This window comes from Triticum urartu, chromosome 1A (genome assembly GCF_056163025.1).
Source record: "Triticum urartu cultivar PI428250 chromosome 1A, HENAU_Tu73, whole genome shotgun sequence".
Classification (NCBI taxonomy): domain Eukaryota; kingdom Viridiplantae; phylum Streptophyta; class Magnoliopsida; order Poales; family Poaceae; genus Triticum; species Triticum urartu.
The window spans coordinates 339,041,695-339,064,568 of NC_141873.1; the positions used below are offsets into that span (position 1 = coordinate 339,041,695).

The 22,874-nt window shown below is 46.3% G+C and overlaps 2 protein-coding genes across 2 annotated transcripts; one reads left to right on the plus strand and one right to left on the minus strand.

Moving 5' to 3' along the window:
• The first annotated feature begins 15,766 nt into the window (after nucleotides 1-15,766).
• Nucleotides 15,767-17,703, plus strand: LOC125510370 (RHOMBOID-like protein 2). The gene is made up of 5 exons (XM_048675521.2): nucleotides 15,767-16,323; nucleotides 16,440-16,603; nucleotides 16,684-16,847; nucleotides 16,966-17,219; nucleotides 17,318-17,703. Exons 1-5 carry the CDS (start codon nucleotides 15,782-15,784, stop codon nucleotides 17,427-17,429), a joined length of 1,236 nt encoding a protein of 411 aa, XP_048531478.1. The 5' UTR covers nucleotides 15,767-15,781; the 3' UTR covers nucleotides 17,430-17,703.
• A 238-nt stretch (nucleotides 17,704-17,941) lies between these two features.
• Nucleotides 17,942-21,833, minus strand: LOC125510359 (COP9 signalosome complex subunit 1). The gene is made up of 6 exons (XM_048675510.2): nucleotides 21,359-21,833; nucleotides 20,918-21,238; nucleotides 20,214-20,330; nucleotides 20,035-20,120; nucleotides 18,437-18,671; nucleotides 17,942-18,339 (listed from the first exon to the last, which is right to left on the minus strand). The coding sequence occupies exons 1-6, from the start codon at nucleotides 21,728-21,730 to the stop codon at nucleotides 18,160-18,162; spliced, it is 1,311 nt and encodes a 436-aa protein (XP_048531467.1). The 5' UTR covers nucleotides 21,731-21,833; the 3' UTR covers nucleotides 17,942-18,159.
• Nucleotides 21,834-22,874: the final 1,041 nt, after the last annotated feature.

The window sequence follows — 22,874 nt, forward strand, 5'->3', positions numbered from 1 at the left end:
CTATGCTTTCTAAGAATTCTATATCATTTCCCATCAATAGTATGTCATCCACATATAATATGAGAAATGCTATAGAGCTCCCACTCACTTTCTTGTAAACACATGCTTCTCCATAAGTCTGCATAAACCCAAACGCTTTGATCATCTCATCAAATCGAATGTTCCAACTCCGAGACGCTTGCACCAGCCCATAGATTGAGCGTTGGAGCTTGCACACCTTGTCAGCATTCTTAGGATCGACAAAACCTTCCGGCTGCATCATATACAATTCTTCCTTAAGGAAACCATTAAGGAATGCCGTTTTGACGTCCATTTGCCATATCTCATAATCATAGAATGTGGCAATTGCCAACATGATTCGGACGGACTTCAGCTTCGCTACGGGTGAGAAAGTCTCCTCGTAGTCAACCCCTTGAACTTGTCGATAACCCTTAGCGACAAGCCGAGCCTTATAGATGGTCACATTACCATCCGCGTCTGTCTTCTTCTTGAAGATCCATTTATTTTCTATGGCTCGCCGATCAATGGGCAAGTCAGTCAAAGTCCATACTTCGTTTTCATACATGAATCCTATCTCGGATTTCATGGCTTCCAGCCATTTGTCGGAATCTGGGCCCGCCATCGCTTCTTCATAGTTCGAAGGTTCACCATTGTCTAACAACATGATTTACAGGACAGGGTTGCCGTACCACTCTGGTGCGGAACGTGTCCTCGTGGACCTTCAAAGTTCAGTAGCAACTTGATCTGAAGTTTCATGATCATCATTAACTTCCTCTCTAGTCGGTGCAGGCACCTCGGGAATATTTTCTTGAGCTGCGCCACTCTCCGGTTCAAGAGGCAATACTTCATCAAGTTCTAATTTCCTCCCACTTACTTCTTTTGAGAGAAACTCTTTCTCTAGAAAGTATCTATTCTTGGCAACAAAGATCTTGCCTTCGAATCTGAGGTAGAAGGTATACACAATCATTTCTTAAGGGTATCCTATGACGACGCATTTTTCGATTTGGGTTCAAGCTTTTTAGGTTGAAGTTTCTTGACATAAGCATCGCATCCCCAAACTTTCAGAAACGACAGCTTAGGTTTCTTACCAAACCACAATTCATAGGGTGTCGTCTCAACGGATTTTGACGGAGCCCTATTTAAAGTGAATGCAGTTGTCTCGATAGCATAACCCCAAAATGATAGCGGTAGATCGGTAAGAGACATCATAGATCGCACCATATCCAATAGGGTGCGATTACGACGTTCGGACACACCATTACACTGAGGTGTTCCAGGCGGCGTGAGTTGTGAAACTATTCCACATTTCCTTAAGTGCGTGCCAAATTCATGACTCAAATATTCTCCCCCACGATCTGATCGTAAGAACTTGATTTTCCTGTCACGTTGCTTCTCAACCTCACTCTAAAATTCCTTGAACTTTTCAAAGGTCTCAGACTTGTGTTTCATTAAGTAGACATACCCATATCTACTCAAGTCATCAGTGAGGGTGAGAACATAACGATAGCCACCGCGAGCCTCAACACTCATTGGACCGCACACATCAGTATGTATGATTTCCAATAAGTTGGTTGCTCGCTCCATTGTTCCGGAGAACGGAGTCTTGGCCATTTTTCCCATGAGGCATGGTTTGCACGTGTCAAATGATTCATAATCAAGAGACTCCAAAAGTCCATCTGCATGGAGTTTCTTCATGCGTTTGACACCAATGTGACCAAGGCGGCAGTGCCACAAGTATGTGGGACTATCATTATCAACCTTACACCTTTTGGCATTCACACTATGAATATGTGTAACATCACGTTCGAGATTAAATATGAATAAACCATTGACCAGCGGGGCATGACCATAAAACATGTCTCTCATATAAATAGAACAACCATTATTCTCAGATTTAAATGAGTAGCCATCTCGCATTAAACGAGATCCAGATACAATGTTCATGCTCAAAGCTGCTACTAAATAACAATTATTGAGGTTTAAAACTAATCCCGTAGGTAAATGTAGAGGTAGCGTGCCGACGGCGATCACATCGACCTTGGAACCATTCCCGACGCGCGTTGTCACCTCATCCTTCGCAAGTCTCCATTTATTCCGCAGTTCTTGTTTTGAGTTACAAATATGAGCAACTGCACCGGTATCAAATACCCAGGAGCTACTACGAGCGCTGGTTAGGTACACATCAATAACATGTATATCACATATACCTTTGGTATTGCCGGCCTTCTTATCCGCTAAGTACTTGGCGCAGTTCCGCTTCCAGTGACTGTTTCCCTTGCAATAAAAGCACTCAGTCTCAGGCTTGGGTCCATTCTTTGGCTTCTTCCCGGCAGCTTGCTTACCGGGCGCGGCAACTCCCTTGTCGTCCTTCTTGAAGTTCTTTTTACCCTTGCCTTTCTTGAACTTAGTGGTTTTATTCACCATCAACACTTGATGTTCCTTTTTGATTTCCACCTCCGCTGATTTCAGCATTGAATATACCTCGGCAACGGTCTTTTCCATCCCCTGCATATTGAAGTTCATCACAAAGCTCTTGTAGCTAGGTGGGAGCGACTGAAGGATTCTGTCAACGACCGCATCATCCGGGAGATTAACTCCCAGCTGAGACAAGCGGTTGTGCAACCCAGACATTTTGAGTATGTGCTCGCTGACGGAACTATTCTCCTCCATCTTACAACTGTAGAACTTGTCGGAGACTTCATCTCTCTCGACCTGGGCATGAGCTTGGAAAACCATTTTCATCTCTTGGAACATCTCATATGCTATGTGTTGCTCAAAACACTTTTGGAGCCCTAGTTCTAAGCTGTAAAGCATGCCGCACTGAACCAGGGAGTAATCATCACTACGCGCCTGCCAAGCGTTCATAACGTCTTGTTCTGCAGGGAAAACAGGTGCTTCACCTAGCGGTGCATCAAGGACATATGCTTTCCTGGCAGCTATGAGGATAATCCTCGGGTTACGGACCCAGTCCGTGTAGTTGCTGCCATCATCTTTCAGCTTGGTTTTCTCTAGGAACGCATTGAAGTTGAGGGCAACATTAGCGTGGGCCATTTGATCTACAAGACATATTGCAAAGATTTTTAGACTATGTTCATGATAATTAAGTTCATCTAATCAAATTATTAAATGAACTCCCACTCAAATAGACATCCCTCTAGTCATCTGAGTGATACATGATCCGAGGCAACTAGGCCGTGTCCGATCATCACGTGAGACACACTAGTCATCATCGGTGAACATTTTCATGTTGATCGTATCTTCTATACGATTCATGTTCGACCTTTCGGTCTTCCGTGTTCCGAGGCCATGTCTGTACATGCTAGGCTCGTCAAGTCAACCTAAGTGTATTGCGTGTGTAAATCTAGCTTACACCCATTTTATGCGAACGTTAGAACCTATCACACCCGTTCATCACGTGGTGCTTTGGAACAATGGACCTTAGCAATGGTGCACAGTTAGGGGGAACACTTTCTTGAAATTATTGCGAGGGATCATCTTATTTATGCTACCAACGTTCTCAGCAAATAAGATGTAAAACATGATAAACATCACATGCAATCAAATAGTGACATGATATGGCCAATATCATTTTGCTCCTTTTGATCTCCATCTTCGGGGTGCCATGATCATCATCGTCACCGGCATGACACCATGACCTCCATCATCATGATCTCCATCATCGTGTCTTCATGAAGTTGTCTCGCCAACTATTACTTCTACTACTATGACTAACGGTTAGCGATAAAGTAAAGTAATTACATGACGTTTATGTTGACACGTAGGTCATAAATAAATTAAGACAACTCCTATGGCTCCTACCGGTTGTCATACTCATCGACATGCAAGTCGTGATTCCTATTACAAGAACATGGTCAATCTCATACATCACATATATCATTCATCGCATCCTTTTGGCCATATCACATCACACGGCATATGCTGCAAAAACAAGTTAGACGTCCTCTAATTGTTGTTGCAAGTTTTACGTGGCTGCTATAGGTTTCTAGCAAGAACGTTTCTTACCTATGCCAAAACCACAATGTGATATGCCAATTTCTATTTACCCTTCATAAGGACCCTTTTCAAAGAATCCGATCCGACTAAAGTGGGAGAGACAGACACCCGCTAGCCACCTTATGCAACTAGTGCATGCCAGTCGGTGGAACCAGTCTCACGTAAGCGTACGTGTAAGGTCGGTCCAGGCCGCTTCATCCCACGATGCCGCCGAATCAAGATAAGACTAGTAACGGCAAGTAAATTGACAAAATCGACGCCCACAACAACTTGTGTTCTACTCGTGCATAGAAACTACGCATAGATCTAGCTCATGATGCCACTGATGGGGTCGTAGCAGAAATTTAAAATTTTCTACGCATCACCAAGATCAATCTATGGAGTCATCTAGAAACGAGAGGGAAGGAGTGCATCTACATACCCTTGTAGATCGCGAGAGGAAGCGTTCAAGAGAACGAGGTTGATGTAGTCGTACTCGACGTGATCCAAATCACCGATGATTCTAGCGCCGAACGGACGGCACCTCCGCGTTCAACACACGTACGGAGCGGAGACGTCTCCTGCGCCTTGATCCAGCAAGGAGGAGGGATAGGTTGAGGAAGAGAGCTCCAACAGCAGCACGACGGCGTGGTGGTGGTGGAGCAGCAGTACTCCGGCAGGGCTTCGCCAAGCTTTAACGGAGGAGGAGAGGTGTTGGGGAGGGGAGGGGCTGCGCCTTGGATGTGGTGTGCAGCCCTCCCCTTGCCCCTCTATTTATAGGGGAAGGAGGAAGGGGGCCGGCGCCCTCAAGATGAGATCTAGAGGGGGGCGGCCAAGGGGGTGGCTTGCCCCCCAAGCAGGGGGGGGGCCCCCTCTAGGGTTTCCCCCCCAACCCTAGGTGCATGGGCCCAAGGGGGGATGCGCCCAGCCCACTTGGGGCTGGTTCCCTTTCCTCTACGGCCCATGAGGCCCTCCGAGAGAGGTGGCCCCTCCCGGTGGCCCCGGTACAATACCGGTATGCCCCCGAACCTTTCCGGTGACCGTATGACAACTTCCTATATATAAATCTTCACCTCCGGACCATTCCGGAACTCCTCGTGACGTCCGGGATCTCATCCAGGACCCCGAACAACATTTGGTAATCACATACAAGTCTTCCTAATAACCCTAGCATCATCGAACCTTAAGTGTGTAGACCCTACGGGTTCGGGAACCATGCAGACATGACCGAGACAACTCTCCGGCCAATAACCAACAGCGGGATCTGGATACCCATGTTGGCTCCCACATGTTCCACGATGATCTCATCGGATGAACCACGATGTCGAGGATTCAAGCAATCCCGTATACAATTCCCTTTGTCAATCGGTACGTTACTTGCCCGAGATTCGATCGTCGGTATCCCAATACCTCGTTCAATCTCGTTACCGGCAAGTCACTTTACTCGTTCCGTAACACATCATCCCGTAACTAACCCTTAGTCACATTGAGCTCATTACGATGATGTCTTACCGAGTGGGCCCAGAGATACCTCTCCGTCATATGGAGTGACAAATCCCAGTCTCGATTCGTGCCAACCCAACAGACACTTTCAGAGATACCCATAGTGCACCTTTATAGTCACCCAGTTACGTTGTGACGTTTGGAACACCCAAAGTATTCCTACAGTACTCGGAAGTTGCACAATCTCATGGTCTAAGGAAAATATACTTGACATTAGAAAAGCTTTAGCAGACGAACTACACGATCTTGCGCTATGCTTAGGATTGGGTCTTGTCCATCACATCATTCTCCTAATGATGTGATCCCGTTATCAATGACATCCAATGTCCATGGTCAGGAAATCGTAACAATCTATTGATCAACGAGCTAGTCAACTAGAGGCTCACTAGGGACATGTTGTGGTCTATATACTCACACATGTATGATGATTTCCGGATAACACAATTATAGCATGAACAATATACAATTATCATGAACAAGGAAATATAATAATACCATTTTATTATTGCCTCTAGGGCATATTTCCAACAGTCTCCCACTTGCACTAGAGTCAATAATCTAGTTACATTGTGATGAATCGAACACCCATAGAGTTCTGGTGTTGATCATGTTTTGCTCGAGGAAGAGGTTTAGTCAACGGATCTGCGACATTCAGGTCCGTATGCACTTTAAAAATATCTATGTCTCCATTTTGAACATTTTCACGAATGGGGTTGAAGCGACGCTTGATATGCCTGGTCTTCCTGTGAAACCTGGGCTCCTTGGCAAGGGCAATGGCTCCAGTGTTGTCACAGAAGAGAGTCATTGGGCCCGACGCATTGGGAATAACTCCAAGGTCGGTAATGAACTCCTTTATCCAGATTGCTTCTTGTGCTGCCTCCGAGGCTGCCATGTACTCCGCTTCACATGTAGATCCCGCCACGACGCTTTGCTTGAAACTGCACCAGCTGACTGCCCCACCATTCAAAATATACACGTATCCGGTTTGTGACTTAGAGTCATCCAGATCTATGTCGAAGCTAGCGTCGACGTAACCCTTTGCGACGAGCTCTTCGTCACCTCCATAAACGAGAAACATATTAGTCATCTTCAGGTACTTCAGGATATTCTTGACTGCTGTCGAGTGTTCCATGCCGGGATTACTTTGGTACCTTCCTACCAAACTTACGGCAAGGTTTACATCAGGTCTGGTACACAGCATGGCATACATGATAGACCCTATGGCCGAGGCATAGGGGACGACACTCATCTTTTCTCTATCTTCTGCCGTGGTCGGGCATTGAGCCGTGCTCAATCTCATACCTTGCAATACAGGCAAGAACCCCTTCTTGGACTGATCCATATTGAACTTCTTCAATATCTTGTCAAGGTACATACTTTGTGAAAGACCAATGAGGCATCTCGATCTATCTCTATAGATCTTGATGCCTAATATATAAGCAGCTTCTCCAAGGTCCTTCATTGAAAAACACTTGTTCAAGTAGGCCTTTATGCTTTCCAAGAATTCTATATTATTTCCCATCAATAGTATGTCATCCACATATAATATGAGAAATGCTACAGAGATCCCACTCACTTTCTTGTAAACACGGGCTTCTCCATAAGTCTGCGTAAACCCAAACGCTTTGATCATCTCATCAAATCAAATGTTCCAACTCCGAGACGCTTGCACCAGCCCATAGATTGAGCGTTGGAGCTTGCACACCTTGTCAGCATTCTTAGGATCGACAAAACCTTCCGGCTGCATCATATACAATTCCTCCTTAAGGAAACCATTAAGGAATGCTGTTTTGACGTCCATTTGCCATATCTCATAATCATAGAATGCGGCAATTGCCAACATGATTCGGACAGACTTCAGCTTCGCTACGGGTGAGAAAGTTTCATCGTAGTCAACCTCTTGAACTTGTCGATAACCCTTAGCGACAAGCCGAGCCTTATAGATGGTCACATTACCATCCGCGTCTGTCTTCTTCTTAAAGATCCATTTATTTTCTATGGCTCGATGATCAACGGGCAAGTCAGTCAAAGTCCATACTTCGTTTTCATACATGGATCCTATCTCGGATTTCATGGCTTCCAGCCATTTGTCGGAATCTGGGCCCGCCATCGCTTCTTCATAGTTCGAAGGTTCACCATTGTCTAACAACATGATTTATAGGACAGGGTTGCCGTACCACTCTGGTGCGGAACGTGTCCTCGTGGACCTTCGAAGTTCAGTAGCAACTTGATCTGAAGTTTCATGATCATCATTAACTTCCTCTCTAGTCGGTTCAGGCACCTCGGGAACATGTTCTTGAGCTGCGCCACTCTCCGGTTCAAGAGGCAATACTTCATCAAGTTCTAATTTCCTCCCACTTACTTCTTTTGAGAGAAACTCTTTCTCTAGAAAGGATCTATTCTTGGCAACAAAGATCTTGCCTTCGAATCTGAGGTAGAAGGTATACCCAATCATTTCTTTAGGGTATCCTATGACGACGCATTTTTCGATTTGGGTTCGAGCTTTTTAGGTTGAAGTTTCTTGACATAAGCATCGCATCCCCAAACTTTCAGAAACGACAGCTTAGGTTTCTTACCAAACCACAATTCATAGGGTGTCGTCTCAATGGATTTTGACGGAGCCCTATTTAAAGTGAATGCAGTTGTCTCGATAGCATAACCCCAAAATGATAGCGGTAGATCGGTAAGAGACATCATAGATCGCACCATATCCAATAGGGTGTGATTAGGACGTTCGGACACACCATTACACTGAGGTGTTCCAGGCGGCGTGAGTTGTGAAACTATTCCGCATTTCCTTAAGTGCGTGCCAAATTCGTGACTCAAATATTCTCCCCCACGATCTGATCGTAAGAACTTGATTTTCCTGTCACGTTGATTCTCAACCTCACTCTGAAATTCCATGAACTTTTCAAAGGTCTCATACTTGTGTTTCATTAAGTAGACATACCCATATCTACTCAAGTCATCAGTGAGGGTGAGAACATAACGATAGCCACCGCGAGCCTCAACACTCATTGGACCACACACATCAGTATGTATGATTTCCAATAAGTTGGCTGCTCGCTCCATTGTTCCGGAGAACGGAGTCTTGGTCATTTTGCCCATGAGGCATGGTTCGTACATGTCAAATGATTCATAATCAAGAGACTCCAAAAGTCCATCTGCATGGAGTTTCTTCATGCGTTTGAGACCAATGTGACCAAGGCGGCAGTGCCACAAGTATGTGGGACTATCATTATCAACCTTACACCTTTTGGCATTCACACTATGAATATGTGTAACATCACGTTCGAGATTAAATAAGAATAAATCATTGACCAGCGGGGCATGACCATAAAACATGTCTCTCATATAAATAGAACAACCATTATTCTTAGATTTAAATGAGTAGCCATCTCGCACTAAACGAGATCCAGATACAATGTTCATGCTCAAAGCTGATACTAAATAACAATTGTTGAGGTTTAAAACTAATCCCATAGGTAAATGTAGAGGTAGCATGCGGACGGCGATCACATTGACCTTGGAACCATTCCCGACGCGCATCGTCACCTCGTCCTTCGCCAGTCTCCGTTTATTCCGTAGTTCCTATTTTGAGTTACAAATATGAGCAACTACACCAGCATCAAATACCCAAGAGCTACTACGAGCGCTGGTTAGGTACACATCAATAACATGTATATCACATATACCTTTGGTATTACCGGCCTTCTTATCCGCTAAGTACTTGGGGCAGTTCCGCTTCCAGTGACCGTTTCCCTTGCAATAAAAGCACTCAGTCTCAGGCTTGGGTCCATTCTTTGGCTTCTTCCCGGTAGCTTGCTTACCGGGCGCGGCAACTCCCTTGCCGTCCTTCTTGAAGTTCTTTTTACCCTTGCCTTTCTTGAACTTAGTGGTTTTATTCACCATCAACACTTGATGTTCCTTTTTGATTTCCACCTCCGCTGATTTCAGCATTGAATATACCTCGGCAATGGTCTTTTCCATCCCCTGCATATTGAAGTTCATCACAAAGCTCTTGTAGCTAGGTGGGAGCGACTGAAGGATTCTGTCAACGACCGCATCATCCGGGAATTTAACTCCCAGCTGAGACAGGAGGTTGTGCAACCCAGACATTTTGAGTATGTGCTCGCTGACGGAACTATTCTCCTCGATCTTACAACTGTAGAACTTGTCGGAGACTTCATATCTCTCGACCCGGGCATGAGCTTGGAAAACCATTTTCAGCTCTTGGAACATCTCATATGCTCCGTGTTGCTCAAAACGCTTTTGGAGCCCCGGTTCTAAGCTGTAAAGCATGCCGCGCTGAACCAGGGAGTAATCATCACTACGCGTCTGCCAGGCGTTCATAACGTCTTGTTCTGCAGGGAAAACCGGTGCTTCACCTAGCGGTGCATCAAGGACATATGCTTTCCTGGCAGCTATGAGGATAATCCTCAGGTTACAGACCCAGTCCGTGTAGTTGCTGCCATCGTCTTTCAGCTTGGTTTTCTCTAGGAACGCGTTGAAGTTGAGGGCAACATTAGCGTGGGCCATTTGATCTACAAGACATATTGCAAAGATTTTTAGACTATGTTCATGATAATTAAGTTCATCTAATCAAATTATTAAATGAACTCCCACTCAAATAGACATCCCTCTAGTCATCTGAGTGATACATGATCCGAGTCAACTAGGCCGTGTCCGATCATCACGTGAGACACACTAGTCATCATCGGTGAACATTTTCATGTTGATCGTATCTTCTATACGATTCATGTTCGACCTTTCGGTCTTCCGTGTTCTGAGGCCATGTCTGTACATGCTAGGCTCGTCAAGTCAATCTAAGTGTATTGCATGTGTAAATCTGGCTTACACCCGTTTTATGCGAACATTAGAACCTATCACACCCGATCATCACGTGGTGCTTCGGAACAACGGGCCTTAGTAACGGTGCATAGTTAGGGGGAACACTTTCTTGAAATTATTGCGAGGGATCATCTTATTTATGCTACCGTCGTTCTAAGCAAATAAGATGTAAAACATGATAAACATCACATGCAATCAAATAGTGACATGATATGGCCAATATCATTTTGCTCCTTTTGATCTCCATCTTCGGGGCGCCATGATCATCATCGTCACCGGCATGACACCATGACCTCCATCATCATGATCTCCATCATCGTGTCTTCATGAAGTTGTCTCGCCAACTATTATTTCTACTACTATGGCTAACAGTTAGCGATAAAGTAAAGTAATTACATGATATTTATGTTGACACGCAGGTCATAAATAAATTAAGACAACTCCTATGGCTCCTGCCGGTTGTCATACTCATCGACATGCAAGTCGTGATTCCTATTACAAGAACATGATCAATCTCATACATCACATATATCATTCATCACATCCTTTTGGCCATATCACATCACATGACATATGGTGCAAAAACAAGTTAGACGTCCTCTAATTGTTGTTGCAAGTTTTACGTGGCTGCTATAGGTTTCTAGCAAGAACGTTTCTTACCTACGCCAAAACCACAACGTGATATGCCAATTTCTATTTACCCTTCATAAGGACCCTTTTCATCGAATCCGATCCGACTAAAGTTGGAGAGACAGACACCCGCTAGCCACCTTATGCAACTAGTGCATGCTAGTCGGTGGAACCAGTCTCACGTAAGCGTACGTGTAAGGTCGGTCCGGGCCGCTTCATCCCACGATGTCGCCGAATCAAGATAAGACTAGCAACGGCAAGTAAATTGACAAAATCGACGCCCACAACAACTTGTGTTCTACTCGTGCATAGAAACTACGCATAGACCTAGCTCATGATGCCACTGATGGGGATCGTAGCAGAAATTTAAAATTTTCTACGCATCACCAAGATCAATCTATGGAGTCATCTAGCAACGAGAGGGAGAGGAGTGCATCTACATACCCTTGTAGATCGCGAGCGGAAGCGTTCAAGAGAACGGGGTTGATGGAGTCGTACTCGACGTGATCCAAATCACCGGTGATCCTAGCGCCGAACGGACGGCACCTCCGCGTTCAACACACGTACGGAGTGGAGACGTCTCCCGCGCCTTGATCCAGCAAGGAGGAGGGAGAGGTTGAGGAAGAGAGCTCCAACAGCAGTACGACGGTGTGGTGGTGGTGGAGCAGCAGTACTCCGGTAGGGTTTCGCCAAGCTTTAACGGAGGAGGAGAGGTGTTGGGGAGGGGAGGGGCTGCGCCTTGGATGTGGTGTGCAGCCCTCCCCTTGCCCCTCTATTTATAGGGGAAGGACGAAGGGGGCCGGCCCCCTCTAGATGAGATCTAGAGGGGGGCGGCGACCAAGGGGGTGGCTTGCCCCCCAAGCAAGGGGGGGCCCTCTAGGGTTTCCCCCAACCCTAGGCGCATGGGCCCAAGGGGGGATGCGCCCAGCCCACTTGGGGCTGGTTCCCTTTCCTCTACGGCCCATGAGGCCCTCCGAGAGAGGTGGCCCCTCCCGGTGGACCCCCGGAACCCCTCCGGTGGCCCCGGTACAATACCGATATGCCCCCGAACCTTTCCGGTGACCGTATGACAACTTCCTATATATAAATCTTCACCTACGGACCATTCCGGAACTCCTCGTGACGTCCGGATCTCATCCGGGACTCCGAAAAACATTCGGTAATCACATACAAGTCTTCCTAATAACCCTAGCGTCATCGAACCTTAAGTGTGTAGACCCTACGGGTTCGGGAACCATGCAGACATGACCGAGACAACTCTCCGGCCAATAACCAACAGCGGGATCTGGATACCCATGTTGGCTCCCACATGTTCCACGATGATCTCATCGGATGAACCACGATGTCGAGGATTCAAGCAATCCCGTATACAATTCCCTTTGTCGATCGGTACGTTACTTGCCCGAGATTCGATTGTCGGTATCCCAATACCTCGTTCAATCTCGTTACCGGCAAGTCACTTTACTCGTTCCGTAACACATCATCCCATAACCAACCCTTAGTCACATTGAGCTCATTATGATGATGTCTTACCGAGTGGGCCCAGAGATACCTCTCCGTCATATGGAGTGACAAATCCCAGTCTCGATTCGTGCCAACCCAACAGACACTTTCAGAGATACCCATAGTGCACCTTTATAGTCACCCAGTTATGTTGTGACGTTTGGCACACCCAAAGTATTCCTACAGTATCCGGGAGTTGCACAATCTCATGGTCTAAGGAAAAGATACTTGACATTAGAAAAGCTTTAGCAAACGAACTACATGATCTTGCGCTATGCTTAGGATTGGGTCTTGTCCATCACATCATTCTCCTAATGATGTGATCCCATTATCAATGACATCCAATGTCCATGGTCAGGAAACCGTAACTATCTATTGATCAACGAGCTAGTCAACTAGAGGCTCACTAGGGACATGTTGTGGTCTATATATTCACACATGTATTACGATTTCCGGATAACACAATTATAGCATGAACAATATACAATTATCATGAACAAGGAAATATAATAATACCATTTTATTATTGCCTCTAGGGCATATTTCCAACACACAAGGTATCAGACAGGGGGACCCAATCTCCCCATACTTGTTCTTGTTAGCAGTAGAGGGCCTTTCGTGCCTGTTAAAATCTCGAGGCGAGTCATCAAACCTACATGGAGTACAAGTGGCACCCTCGGTGCCGCATGTGAACCATCTTCTTTTTGCAGATGACAACCTGCAGTTTTTCAAGGCGAATAGTGTGGGAGCAGATGAGGTCAACCAGGTCTTGGACATCTATTGTTAGGCCACGTGACAACGTATAAACTATGGTAAATCATCAATATTTTTCAGCAAGGGTGTTCCGGGAAGTGTTCGAGATGAGGTCAAGCAAACTCTTCAAGTTCCTAATGAGTCTCTTAATGAGAAATATTTGGGTATGTCTTCTGATGTTGGATCTTCAAAGAATGGAGCTTTCAAGTTTTTGAAAGATAGATTATGTCGCAAAATTCAAGGGTGGATTGAGAAGACACTCTCTTCAGCAGGCAAGGAAGTTTTGGTTAAATCAGTGGCGCAAGCTATACCTGTTTTCTCTATGTCTTGTTTAAACTTCCGAGGGGACTTTGTGAACATCTCAACATGCTAATGAGGAAGTTTTGGTGGGGCAGCAAAGATGGTCACCGGAAACCAAGTTGGGTATCTTGGGAGGCGATGACTTAACCAAAGGCGACGGGTGGATTAGGCTTCAAGGACTTTGAACTTTTTAACCTTGCAATGCTAGCAAAACAGGCCTGGAGGGTTTTGCAACAACCAAACTCGTTGAGTGCCCGGATACTTAAGAGTGTTTATTTTCCAGATTCAACGATATTGCAAGCGGAGTTAGGCTCTCGCCCAAGTCAAATATGGAGAGCTATCAAAGAAGGACTAGATATTCTGAAGCTGGGACTTATAAAATGCACTGGTAATGGGAATTCTATTGATGTATGGATGGACAACTGGATCCCTAGAGATGAAATGCTCCGAGCTTATGGCAGTAAGATTGCAAATCCACCCAGTCTTGCTTTAGATTACTTCAACTTAAGTATGGCCTCATGGGACAAGCAAAAAATTGAACAGACCTTTATGCCAATGGACGTTGTAGCAATCCTAGAAATTCCTATATGCACCCGCAACTTTGAGGATTATTGGGCTTGGCACTTTGAAAGAAATGGCAAGTTTACCGTCTGCTCGGCTTATAGGATGATGGTGGCGACACGGAATTGGAAGGGGGCTTGGCTCGAGGGAGCTGCGGGACCCTCAATTGTGCGTAATGAGGAGAAGTCATGGAAACTATTGTGGAATGTGTAGGTACCAGCAAAAATCATAATGTTTTTGTGGCGATTAGCAAGACAGTCTCTCCCTACCGAAGATATACGAGCTCACCATAATATGTCTACCACTAGCTCTTCTGGTTTCTTTGACTCCCGAGATTCTTGGAGACACTCCCTCCTTGAGTGCTCAATGGCAAGATGTGTCTGGGCGTTAGAAGATGGGGAAACGATAGACCAGATGATCGCCACTAAGGAACCAAACGTGAAACAGTGGATCTTCACCCTCATGGCATATTTGCCTTATAGCAGCTTTGTTCGAGTGGCTGTCACCCTTTGGTCCATCTGGACGGCGCGGCGAAAGTTTATACACGAGGGGATCACACAAAGCCAGCAGGCCACTTCCCTTTTTGTGAGCAGGTTCATTAGAGAACTAGAGCTGATTCATGCAAAGCCTCAAATCAATTTACGGGGAGCCCCTTGGGTAACTAGGGCAGCACATGCAAGGCCAAAAGCACCTCCGGCGGGATTTGTAAAGATCCACGTGGACGGAGCGCTCTTTTGCGATCGACGAGGATCTGCGGCAGCAGTATGCTGGGACCAGGGGGCAACTACCTGGGGAGCTCTGCTCTGGTCTTAGCCGGGGTCACAGACCCACCTACTTTGGAAGCAATAGCATGTAGAGAAGGTCTTGCTTTGGCTGATGATCTTCTTCTGGGGAACCTAATCGTCGCTTCGGACTGCAAGCAGGTTGTCGACGACATCAAGCTCAGCAACCAGGGATCATATGGTTTGGTGATAACAGAAATTAAGTTGCGTTCTTTGGATTTTATTTGTAGTTCCGTCTTTGAAAGTCGTTCTTCAAACGGTGAAGCTCATAGTTTAGCTAAGCATATACTATCTCTCGGTGCGGGGCGCCACATGTGGTTGGCTAACCCTCATAATCCAAATTGTATCCCACTCCATGTATATTATGATCAATAAAGCTTAGCTTTGTCCTACAAAAATATGGGGTCAAAGCCCATCCATAATTCCACAATCTCTACTTTTGGGGACATAGACTCTCTAGAGGACATGTGATGGTTGCAGGGAGAAGAGAGAAAGACATGTTATTTGTCATCAATACATGACCAAAAATAGAACAAAACATTATGTTTCTATATTTTTTTTCATGGCCATGCACAGGCATTCAGCTAGCATTATTTGACGAGCAGTCAATTCATTCCAAAAGTGTTTACATCCCCGTCGGGGCAAGTGATAACTCATGGAGGGATAGTGACTGCCCGACATGGCGAGTGCAGGCACGGCACACCGTATGCCCGAGGCCTCTCGCGCGCGGGCCGGCCAAACTCGTGGCGTCGCGCGGCACGAAAACTGGCTCGGCCACAAGGTTGCCTGCCGTTTACTGTCTACGGGAACCACGTCGCGCTCGCGCCGGCACCAGATTCGGCACACAGCCAGAACCACGTTCCACCGTCAGGCCAGCACAGCACCCACTGTCAGCAGGCCACGGCATGCCAACCCGCCCCCGCCCGTGCAGCCGTGCTAGGCTAGAGCTAAACCGCGTCCACCCCACGCGGCTGAGGCAAACGCACCACCAGCCGCTGCGCCATTTATCACCCTGCCGCCTCGCCTCGCCTCCCACCTTTTCCACTACCCCGCCGCCGTTACCACTCTCCACGACACCGCAGCCGATTAGAGCCGTTGCTCCAGGAACGCAGCTCGCCACGCGACAGCTCGCTACCCCGTCGTACGTCGTGGGCGCCATGGCCGGCTCGCGGCGCGACGTGGACCGGAAGGAGAAGGCCCCGCCGGCGGCGGCGCCGCAGCAGCAGCAGCCGGGGCGCGAGGAGGAGAGGGAGTGGGTGCCGTGGATCGTGCCGGTCATCGTGACCGCCAACGTCGCCCTGTTCGCCGTGGCGATGTACGCCAACAACTGCCCCGCGCACGCGCGCGGCGGCCGCGGCGGCAGGAGGTGCGTCGGCGCGGGGTTCCTCCGCCGCTTCGCCTTCCAGCCGCTCAGCCAGAACCCGCTCCTCGGGCCCTCCTCCGCCACGTGAGTGATCCGTCGATCTCGTCTCCCCAACAATTCGGCTCTCGCCGCTTCGATTCCTTCGATTCAGCGAGAGATTTGCCATCTCTTACGCTCGCGGTACATACTGTCGTCTTCAGATTGCAGAAGTTGGGCGCTCTCGTGTGGGACAAGGTGGTGCACGAGCACCAGGGGTGGAGACTCGTGACGTGCATCTGGCTCCACGCCGGCGTCGTCCACCTGCTGGCCAACATGCTCAGCCTCGTGCTCGTCGGGCTCAGGCTCGAGCAGCAGTTCGGATTCGGTACGCGTTCATCTCCGGAACTGACACTCCAATTACCTGAACATTCTGAACTGATATTGTTCCCGTCAATTTGGTTGCAGTGAGAGTCGGCGTCATCTACCTCGTGTCCGGCGTCGGGGGCAGCGTGATGTCATCCCTGTTCATCAGAGACAACATCTCCGTGGGCGCGTCCGGTGCGCTCTTCGGGCTCCTCGGAGCCATGCTCTCGGAGCTCTTCACCAACTGGACCATCTACACCAACAAGGTGGGTGCATCTCCAACCAATTCTGCACATATTCTGCAGCGGTAGCAGCACCAGCAGTACTTCGTTCTGAAAATCCGTCGAGTTTCTGACACTGTCGACGTGGCCGGAATGCGTGCAGGCGGCGGCGCTGGTGACGCTGCTGTTCGTGATCGCGGTCAACCTGGCGATCGGCATCCTGCCGCACGTGGACAACTTCGCGCACATCGGGGGGTTCCTCACGGGGTTCCTGCTCGGCTTCGTGCTGCTCATGCGCCCGCACTACGGCTGGGCGCAGCGCTACGTGCTGCCGTCCTCCGTCAAGGACGTCGGCCGGAAGTTCCTGGCCTACCAGTGGGCTCTGCTCGCCGTGGCCTCGGTCCTGGTCGTCGTCGGGTAAGCAAAGCGGCAACGACATCTTTCTTGTTGAGTTGGGTTTAGGTGGGCTCTGGACTTCCGGTTGACTGATGCTGCATTGCTGTTGTCCTGCGCAGGCTGGCGGTTGGGATGGCGATGCTCTTCCGAGGGGTGAACGGCAACGAGCACTGCCAGTGGTGCCACTACCTCAGCTGCGTGCCGACCGCCAGATGGAGCTGCGGGAAGTGAAATGGGAGCAAGCAACTTCGTGGACCTCCATATTACTTTGTTCTTTTCCGCACAGTCATTTTGATGCGCAGATGCTGTATATACGATATGAGTACTGCTATATGACGAATTACACCCCGGGGTTTACTCGATGACTGTTTCGTTCGGTTGTTTGATTTGAAAAGGGGGGAATATCTTGAATCTTCCACCTGCATGTGCCTGACAGCGCGGATGCCTTTTAAATTTGTGTGCCAAACAGATCCATCTTTATATAATTTTACCCAATGATTAGTTATCATGCATGGTACAGCTTTGAGATTCCACAAAGCCAAGTCAAAAACTGGTCGGTGCAGATTATAGAAATGGCTTCATGTAGGAAATGTTTTATTTTTCCGCACCGAAAGCAAGTGGTAATGAATGGTTTCACAACCAAAGCGATTCCAGTCAGAACATACTATCAGCAATTCTTAATTTCTTGTACTGCAAGTGCGGCGGTAGTAAACTGTTAAAAGCGACAGCACACAAACTCCAAATAAGTCTATACGAAAACTCCAAAATGAATGCCAGTAATAAGTAGTACAAAATTAACCACATGGTCTCCGCAAAAGACGTGCATGGCAGGAGTAATATTATCTTTGTCTAGTATCTTAGCTTGAATATTCCGATCATGACATGAAACACTTGACTATGGCACGAATCATCACTAAAATCGCTCAATGCACCTATGGCCCGAACCAAGGAGAACTTGTTTTCACACCTTCCTTTCTGCTGCCTTCTGGCTGAACTCGTGCTTGAGAAGGTTCGCCCTCAGAAGCATGGACTTGACATCTCTCTCAAACTCATTGCCAGTCTGCAGTGCACGCTGGAAAGTTCCATTCCTTTGGTCGGCGTGGCTTGCGTATAGAATCTTGTTGTGTGAGTCGATACGAGCCTGCATATAAATTAAAGAAACGAGAAGATCAGCAAATTAGCCCTGCAGGTGTTGCAAACTTGCAATACATGTTATACAAGGCATCTTTGTTAGGTACCTGTATTTTGTTATCAGTGATAAGCGCTGCCAGCTCTTTCTCTAGCAGGGACACAGATGTCTGGAAGGCAACAGCCATCAAGTTGAGATCAACAGATATGAATGGGAAAGTGTACTGTATGATGGCTTTGTGTCGAATGTCCTTGTACAGAGTTTCTATATGCCCATGCAGATGCATATCCAGCAGCAGGTTTGACTTCAGCTTCTCAAGATATCCCAGACATGACCCATAGCGGCTGGTATTAATTGCGATTAGTTAATAAAAAACGTGTATAAAGAATAAAAATGTATGTTTATGAAGAAAAAAGGCACGGCGTAGTAAAAAACAAAGGAATTAATCTACTGCACAAATGCATAAACAACATCATATGGTAGAAGGTTCAACACATCTCATAATGAATCCAGCTACAATGTGAGAATCCAGGTGAATAAATAGACAACTGAGGAAACTATTCCTTATTAGACAACAACAACCAAATGTGACAGGTTTTTGTTGGTTCAGTTTTTATAGTTTATCCACCAGTCAATGACCACATCGTATCAGTGCAAGTGACAAGCAAAGAGAGCAATTGCTGTCTTATTAGATTGGAAGGAATGACAGCAGGACCTCTCTTAATTCATAATTCTGCCATAAAGTTATGGCATCCACTGTAAAGAGTGGGCAACAGGGTTTGAGCATGGATGCACAGGGTGCTCGACGGCATGCCCAGCTAACTGAGGCAACTGCTTCGCCCAGAACGTGGCCTTTGAGATGTCTCACCGAAAATCATTCGAAATTTATTTTACCTGACTAATGAACAACTTAAGTATGTTCTCTTTCAAGTTAAAAAACACATCACTTACAAATGATAGGATGACAAGTCAATTGACAATCAGAAACGGCCAGAGCATGTTAACAAAAGATACAACATCATCATTTATATCACTGGCTTCATAAATAATTGAAGATTTAAAACGCCAAAGAACAGGAATGCCCAGAAGTGGCTTGGTACTTATCTATTTGGAAGAAATTTACCATCTGGATAATGCCGCTTTGAGCTCCAGGCTAAAATAACTATTTTTGGGTCCCCAAACTTCCATTTTTGTGCCAAACTTTTTCCGGATAAAACGTCAATTTAAGCAAAATTTTATGCCACAATGTGTGGAACTAGACCACCTGCCTATGATGCAAACAACTTTTTTTAAGGCAAGGTGCAAACGGGGACCAAAATGACCCCTTCAAATCTTTCAGGGCCTAACAAGGAACTGGGAGTAAATTTGGAGTACCAAACTTTCCCCTGTTTGAAATACTGGACCAACTGTATACTACTAAAACAACGTGAATGAGCTATAAATTATCCTGCTGCTGACATCACGATCCCTCTAAACAAGTAAAACAAGACTCACTAAGCAACCATACATTTCATATGCTTAATTCACCCAAAGATCCCCATCTGTTATGTAGAAGACCGGAGCTCCTACCATATCGTTCATAATACTCTTTGCTATAGGACCAATAGATTAAAAAAGAACTTCATCCCGCAGAAAAATATACAGTTCAATAAAGCATTAAGGGAGAAAATTAATTGCAGCACTTGCATCCTAGATTCCTACTAGTACCTTGCATAAAAATCATTTACCAGCTCCCTTACTTCAGGCACTAACTCCAAGAAATTGCAAAAATTGTAGTTGTCAATAACTTTGCTCTGTATCAAATGAGGAAATTAATCTGGTTTAGCCAGAACAATTAACATAAAAGATCCATGTGAAGGGAAAAAATAGTTCAGGCAAAGATGAACCTTCAGCTCTGAGCGATCAAAAGAAGCAAGCGCGCATAGTGCACCATAGACAGCAACATCGTGTGGAGCTATAACTTCAGAATAGTTGCTCCTTAGCTCTGATCCTGTCTCTATAAACTTCAGAAGGGGGCACACTTTTAATTCCCGCAGTCAACTTAACAGTTCTATTACTATTATCAAGTGTGAATATGAAATAACTAACTGAACCATAAAAAATGGCATATTTGTTATGTGGTTCTTCACAAAAGAAAAAGTTGGTAGATACCAATTATTGGGCTTTATGTCCAGCCCGAAATAGAAATTGATATATCTATAGCATAATGAGTTTTGTCGTGAGAAAAGGACAAAGGAATACATATTTACTCAGTTTTGTACAAATTATCCAGATTTCCTGAAAAGGGAGTAAACAAACTGACAAACATAGCAATGTACCCTATACTAATAAAGTTAGGGGATCCCTTTACTTGTTTCATTTCCTTACTTCTAATAAACCACAGCTTACAATAATATCACTGCCGAAATCTCCAATAGCACAACGGTTGCAATTTTAAAACACACCAGCTATTCGAGCCAATGTAGTGGAACAGTTCAAAGTTCCAACAGATTAAATGTGCATGCTTCATGAATCCCTGATAAACAGATGTAGCAACACGAAATACTAGGATAGAAACAATAACAAGTAAAGGAGATTCTAGTGCACTAACCTTCCGGGCAGCAAGTTTGTACTTGTTTGTTTCCATGTAGGCTAATCCAGCAGCAGCTCGCAACTTGGCGGCAGTAATACGATCCAAATCGTCTGGGGTCTGCTCCGCCTTGATGACATAATTTGACACGTGCATAAACTGCCCCAGCTCAATGCTAACAAGTATGACATTCAAGCACATCTGAACAACATGCTTCGAGGTAGTGCAGTAATCGCGGGTCCTGATATAGCTCTTGAAGGCGTCTGAAAGGTGGCCTTGAGCATAGTGGAAATCACCAAGGTCATTGTAGCCCATCCGGATACTCTCTTTGATCAGATTGGTCTGCAGGTAGAGTGATTTCAGAACACACGCCAATGCGTCGCTCATTGCGTCAAGCAGAAATGGCGACCATATACAATCCTAAAACAAACAAAAAGGGAGCGAAGTTTAGGGTTCCGGTACCCTGTAGACATTGAGCTCGCTGTCAAGCTTATCCTTGCGCAGCAGGGCGCGGCGCTCGACGGCGTCGGACCAGGGCTGGTCGGCGGTGTAGCGGGGCCCAAGGCGGCCGGCGATCTTGGCGGAGACGTCGCGGTGGAGGGCCGTGTCCTCGCCCTTGAGGGCCCAGTCGTAGGCCAGCCGGAGCGCATCCAGCCGCATCTGCTCCGACCCGCACTTCTCCGCGATGAAGAGGAGCCGCCCCACGCGCGTGCGCCCCGAGTACTGCGCCGCGTACGCCTCCACGTCCAACTGGTCCCCGGACACCAGCGCGTGCGAGGACTCTCCGCCGTCCGCGGGCGCGGGGGCGGTCGGGAGCTCGTCCTCGACGTCCATGGCGTTAAACCCTAGAGAAACGGCCGGGCGGAAGCAAAGGAGCGGGGAGGCGACGGCGAGATAGAGGTGGACTTGGTTTGATACGAAATGGGAAGTGGAGGGGTTGGTCTGTAAATCCGCGTCCGCGTCAGGCAGAACTGTTTGGGAGACGCGCGGTGCGCATCTATTTGTCGCACAGGCACTACAACGACCTCCGGCCCGCCGACGCCACCTTCTCGCTAGACCTTATATCGGCCCAAATGAAGAGTGTGGCAGAGCAGAAAATCAGGCCCGTAGAACATACCACCTATTTGACGCCTGTAGCGCCACTTACCTTCCGTGGCGCTCACGCGCAGGCCGACAAGGCCTGGCCCAACACAGGCCGATGGTCGGTAACTCGCTCGTGTCCCAGCCTCGCTTGTCCTTTTGTTTCTATTAATTGGTTCGCTTTTTTTGCTCTGATTTCTTTTTTGTGCTGCGTTGTTCACTGAAAAAAAACGGTTGCCAGTGTTTTAAAGTATTTTTTGTGACTTTAAAACAGTTCGCGAATCTAAAAAAGTTCACTAATTTTATTAAGTTGCGTGAATTTAAAAAACAAATCATAAATTTGAAGAAAGCTCATGAATTCAAAGAAACTTCGGGGATTTGAAATAAATATCACCAATTTTCAAAAGTGTGTTAATTTGAATAACTTCATGAAATTTGAAATAAGTTCATGAATTCACAACAATTCAATTTTTTGAAAAAGTTCATCATAATTGAAAAACGTTCATCGATTTTGAAAAAAATGTTCATGGTTTAAAAAAAGTTCATCATTTTTGTCAAAAAAAATCATGATTTTGAAAAATGTTCGCAGGTTTTGAAAACAAATTGTAGAAATTAAAAAGTCATGGATATGAAGAAAAATCATGCATTTTAAAAAAATATGGATTTGAAAAAGGTTCACAAATTTAAGAAAATATTCACAATTTTAAAAAACGAAAAAGAAAATTGAAAAAAATAAATAGAAAGGAAAAAAAGGAAGAAAAACTTGCCAAACAAAACCCAAAAGAAAAACATAGCCCGGAAGGCGCACAACAAGAAGCAAAATAAGTAGCTCTCCTAGTTGGTTACTGCGGTTGGAAGGAAACAATGAGGTTTAGAGTTCGAATCTCACTTCCTGCAT

Excerpts from the sequence above, each read along its gene's own strand:
- LOC125510370 (XM_048675521.2), top strand. The coding sequence starts at position 15,782 with ATGCCAACCCGCCCCCGCCCGTGCAGCCGTGCTAGGCTAGAGCTAAAC. Across the intron at positions 16,324-16,439 it reads CTCGGGCCCTCCTCCGCCAC|ATTGCAGAAGTTGGGCGCTC; the intron begins GTGAGTGATCCG and ends TGTCGTCTTCAG. Across the intron at positions 17,220-17,317 it reads TCGGTCCTGGTCGTCGTCGG|GCTGGCGGTTGGGATGGCGA; the intron begins GTAAGCAAAGCG and ends TGTCCTGCGCAG.
- LOC125510359 (XM_048675510.2), bottom strand. The coding sequence starts at position 21,730 with ATGGACGTCGAGGACGAGCTCCCGACCGCCCCCGCGCCCGCGGACGGC. Across the intron at positions 21,239-21,358 it reads GCGAGCTCAATGTCTACAGG|ACCAATCTGATCAAAGAGAG; the intron begins GTACCGGAACCC and ends CTCTACCTGCAG. Across the intron at positions 20,121-20,213 it reads TTGATCGCTCAGAGCTGAAG|AGCAAAGTTATTGACAACTA; the intron begins GTTCATCTTTGC and ends CATTTGATACAG.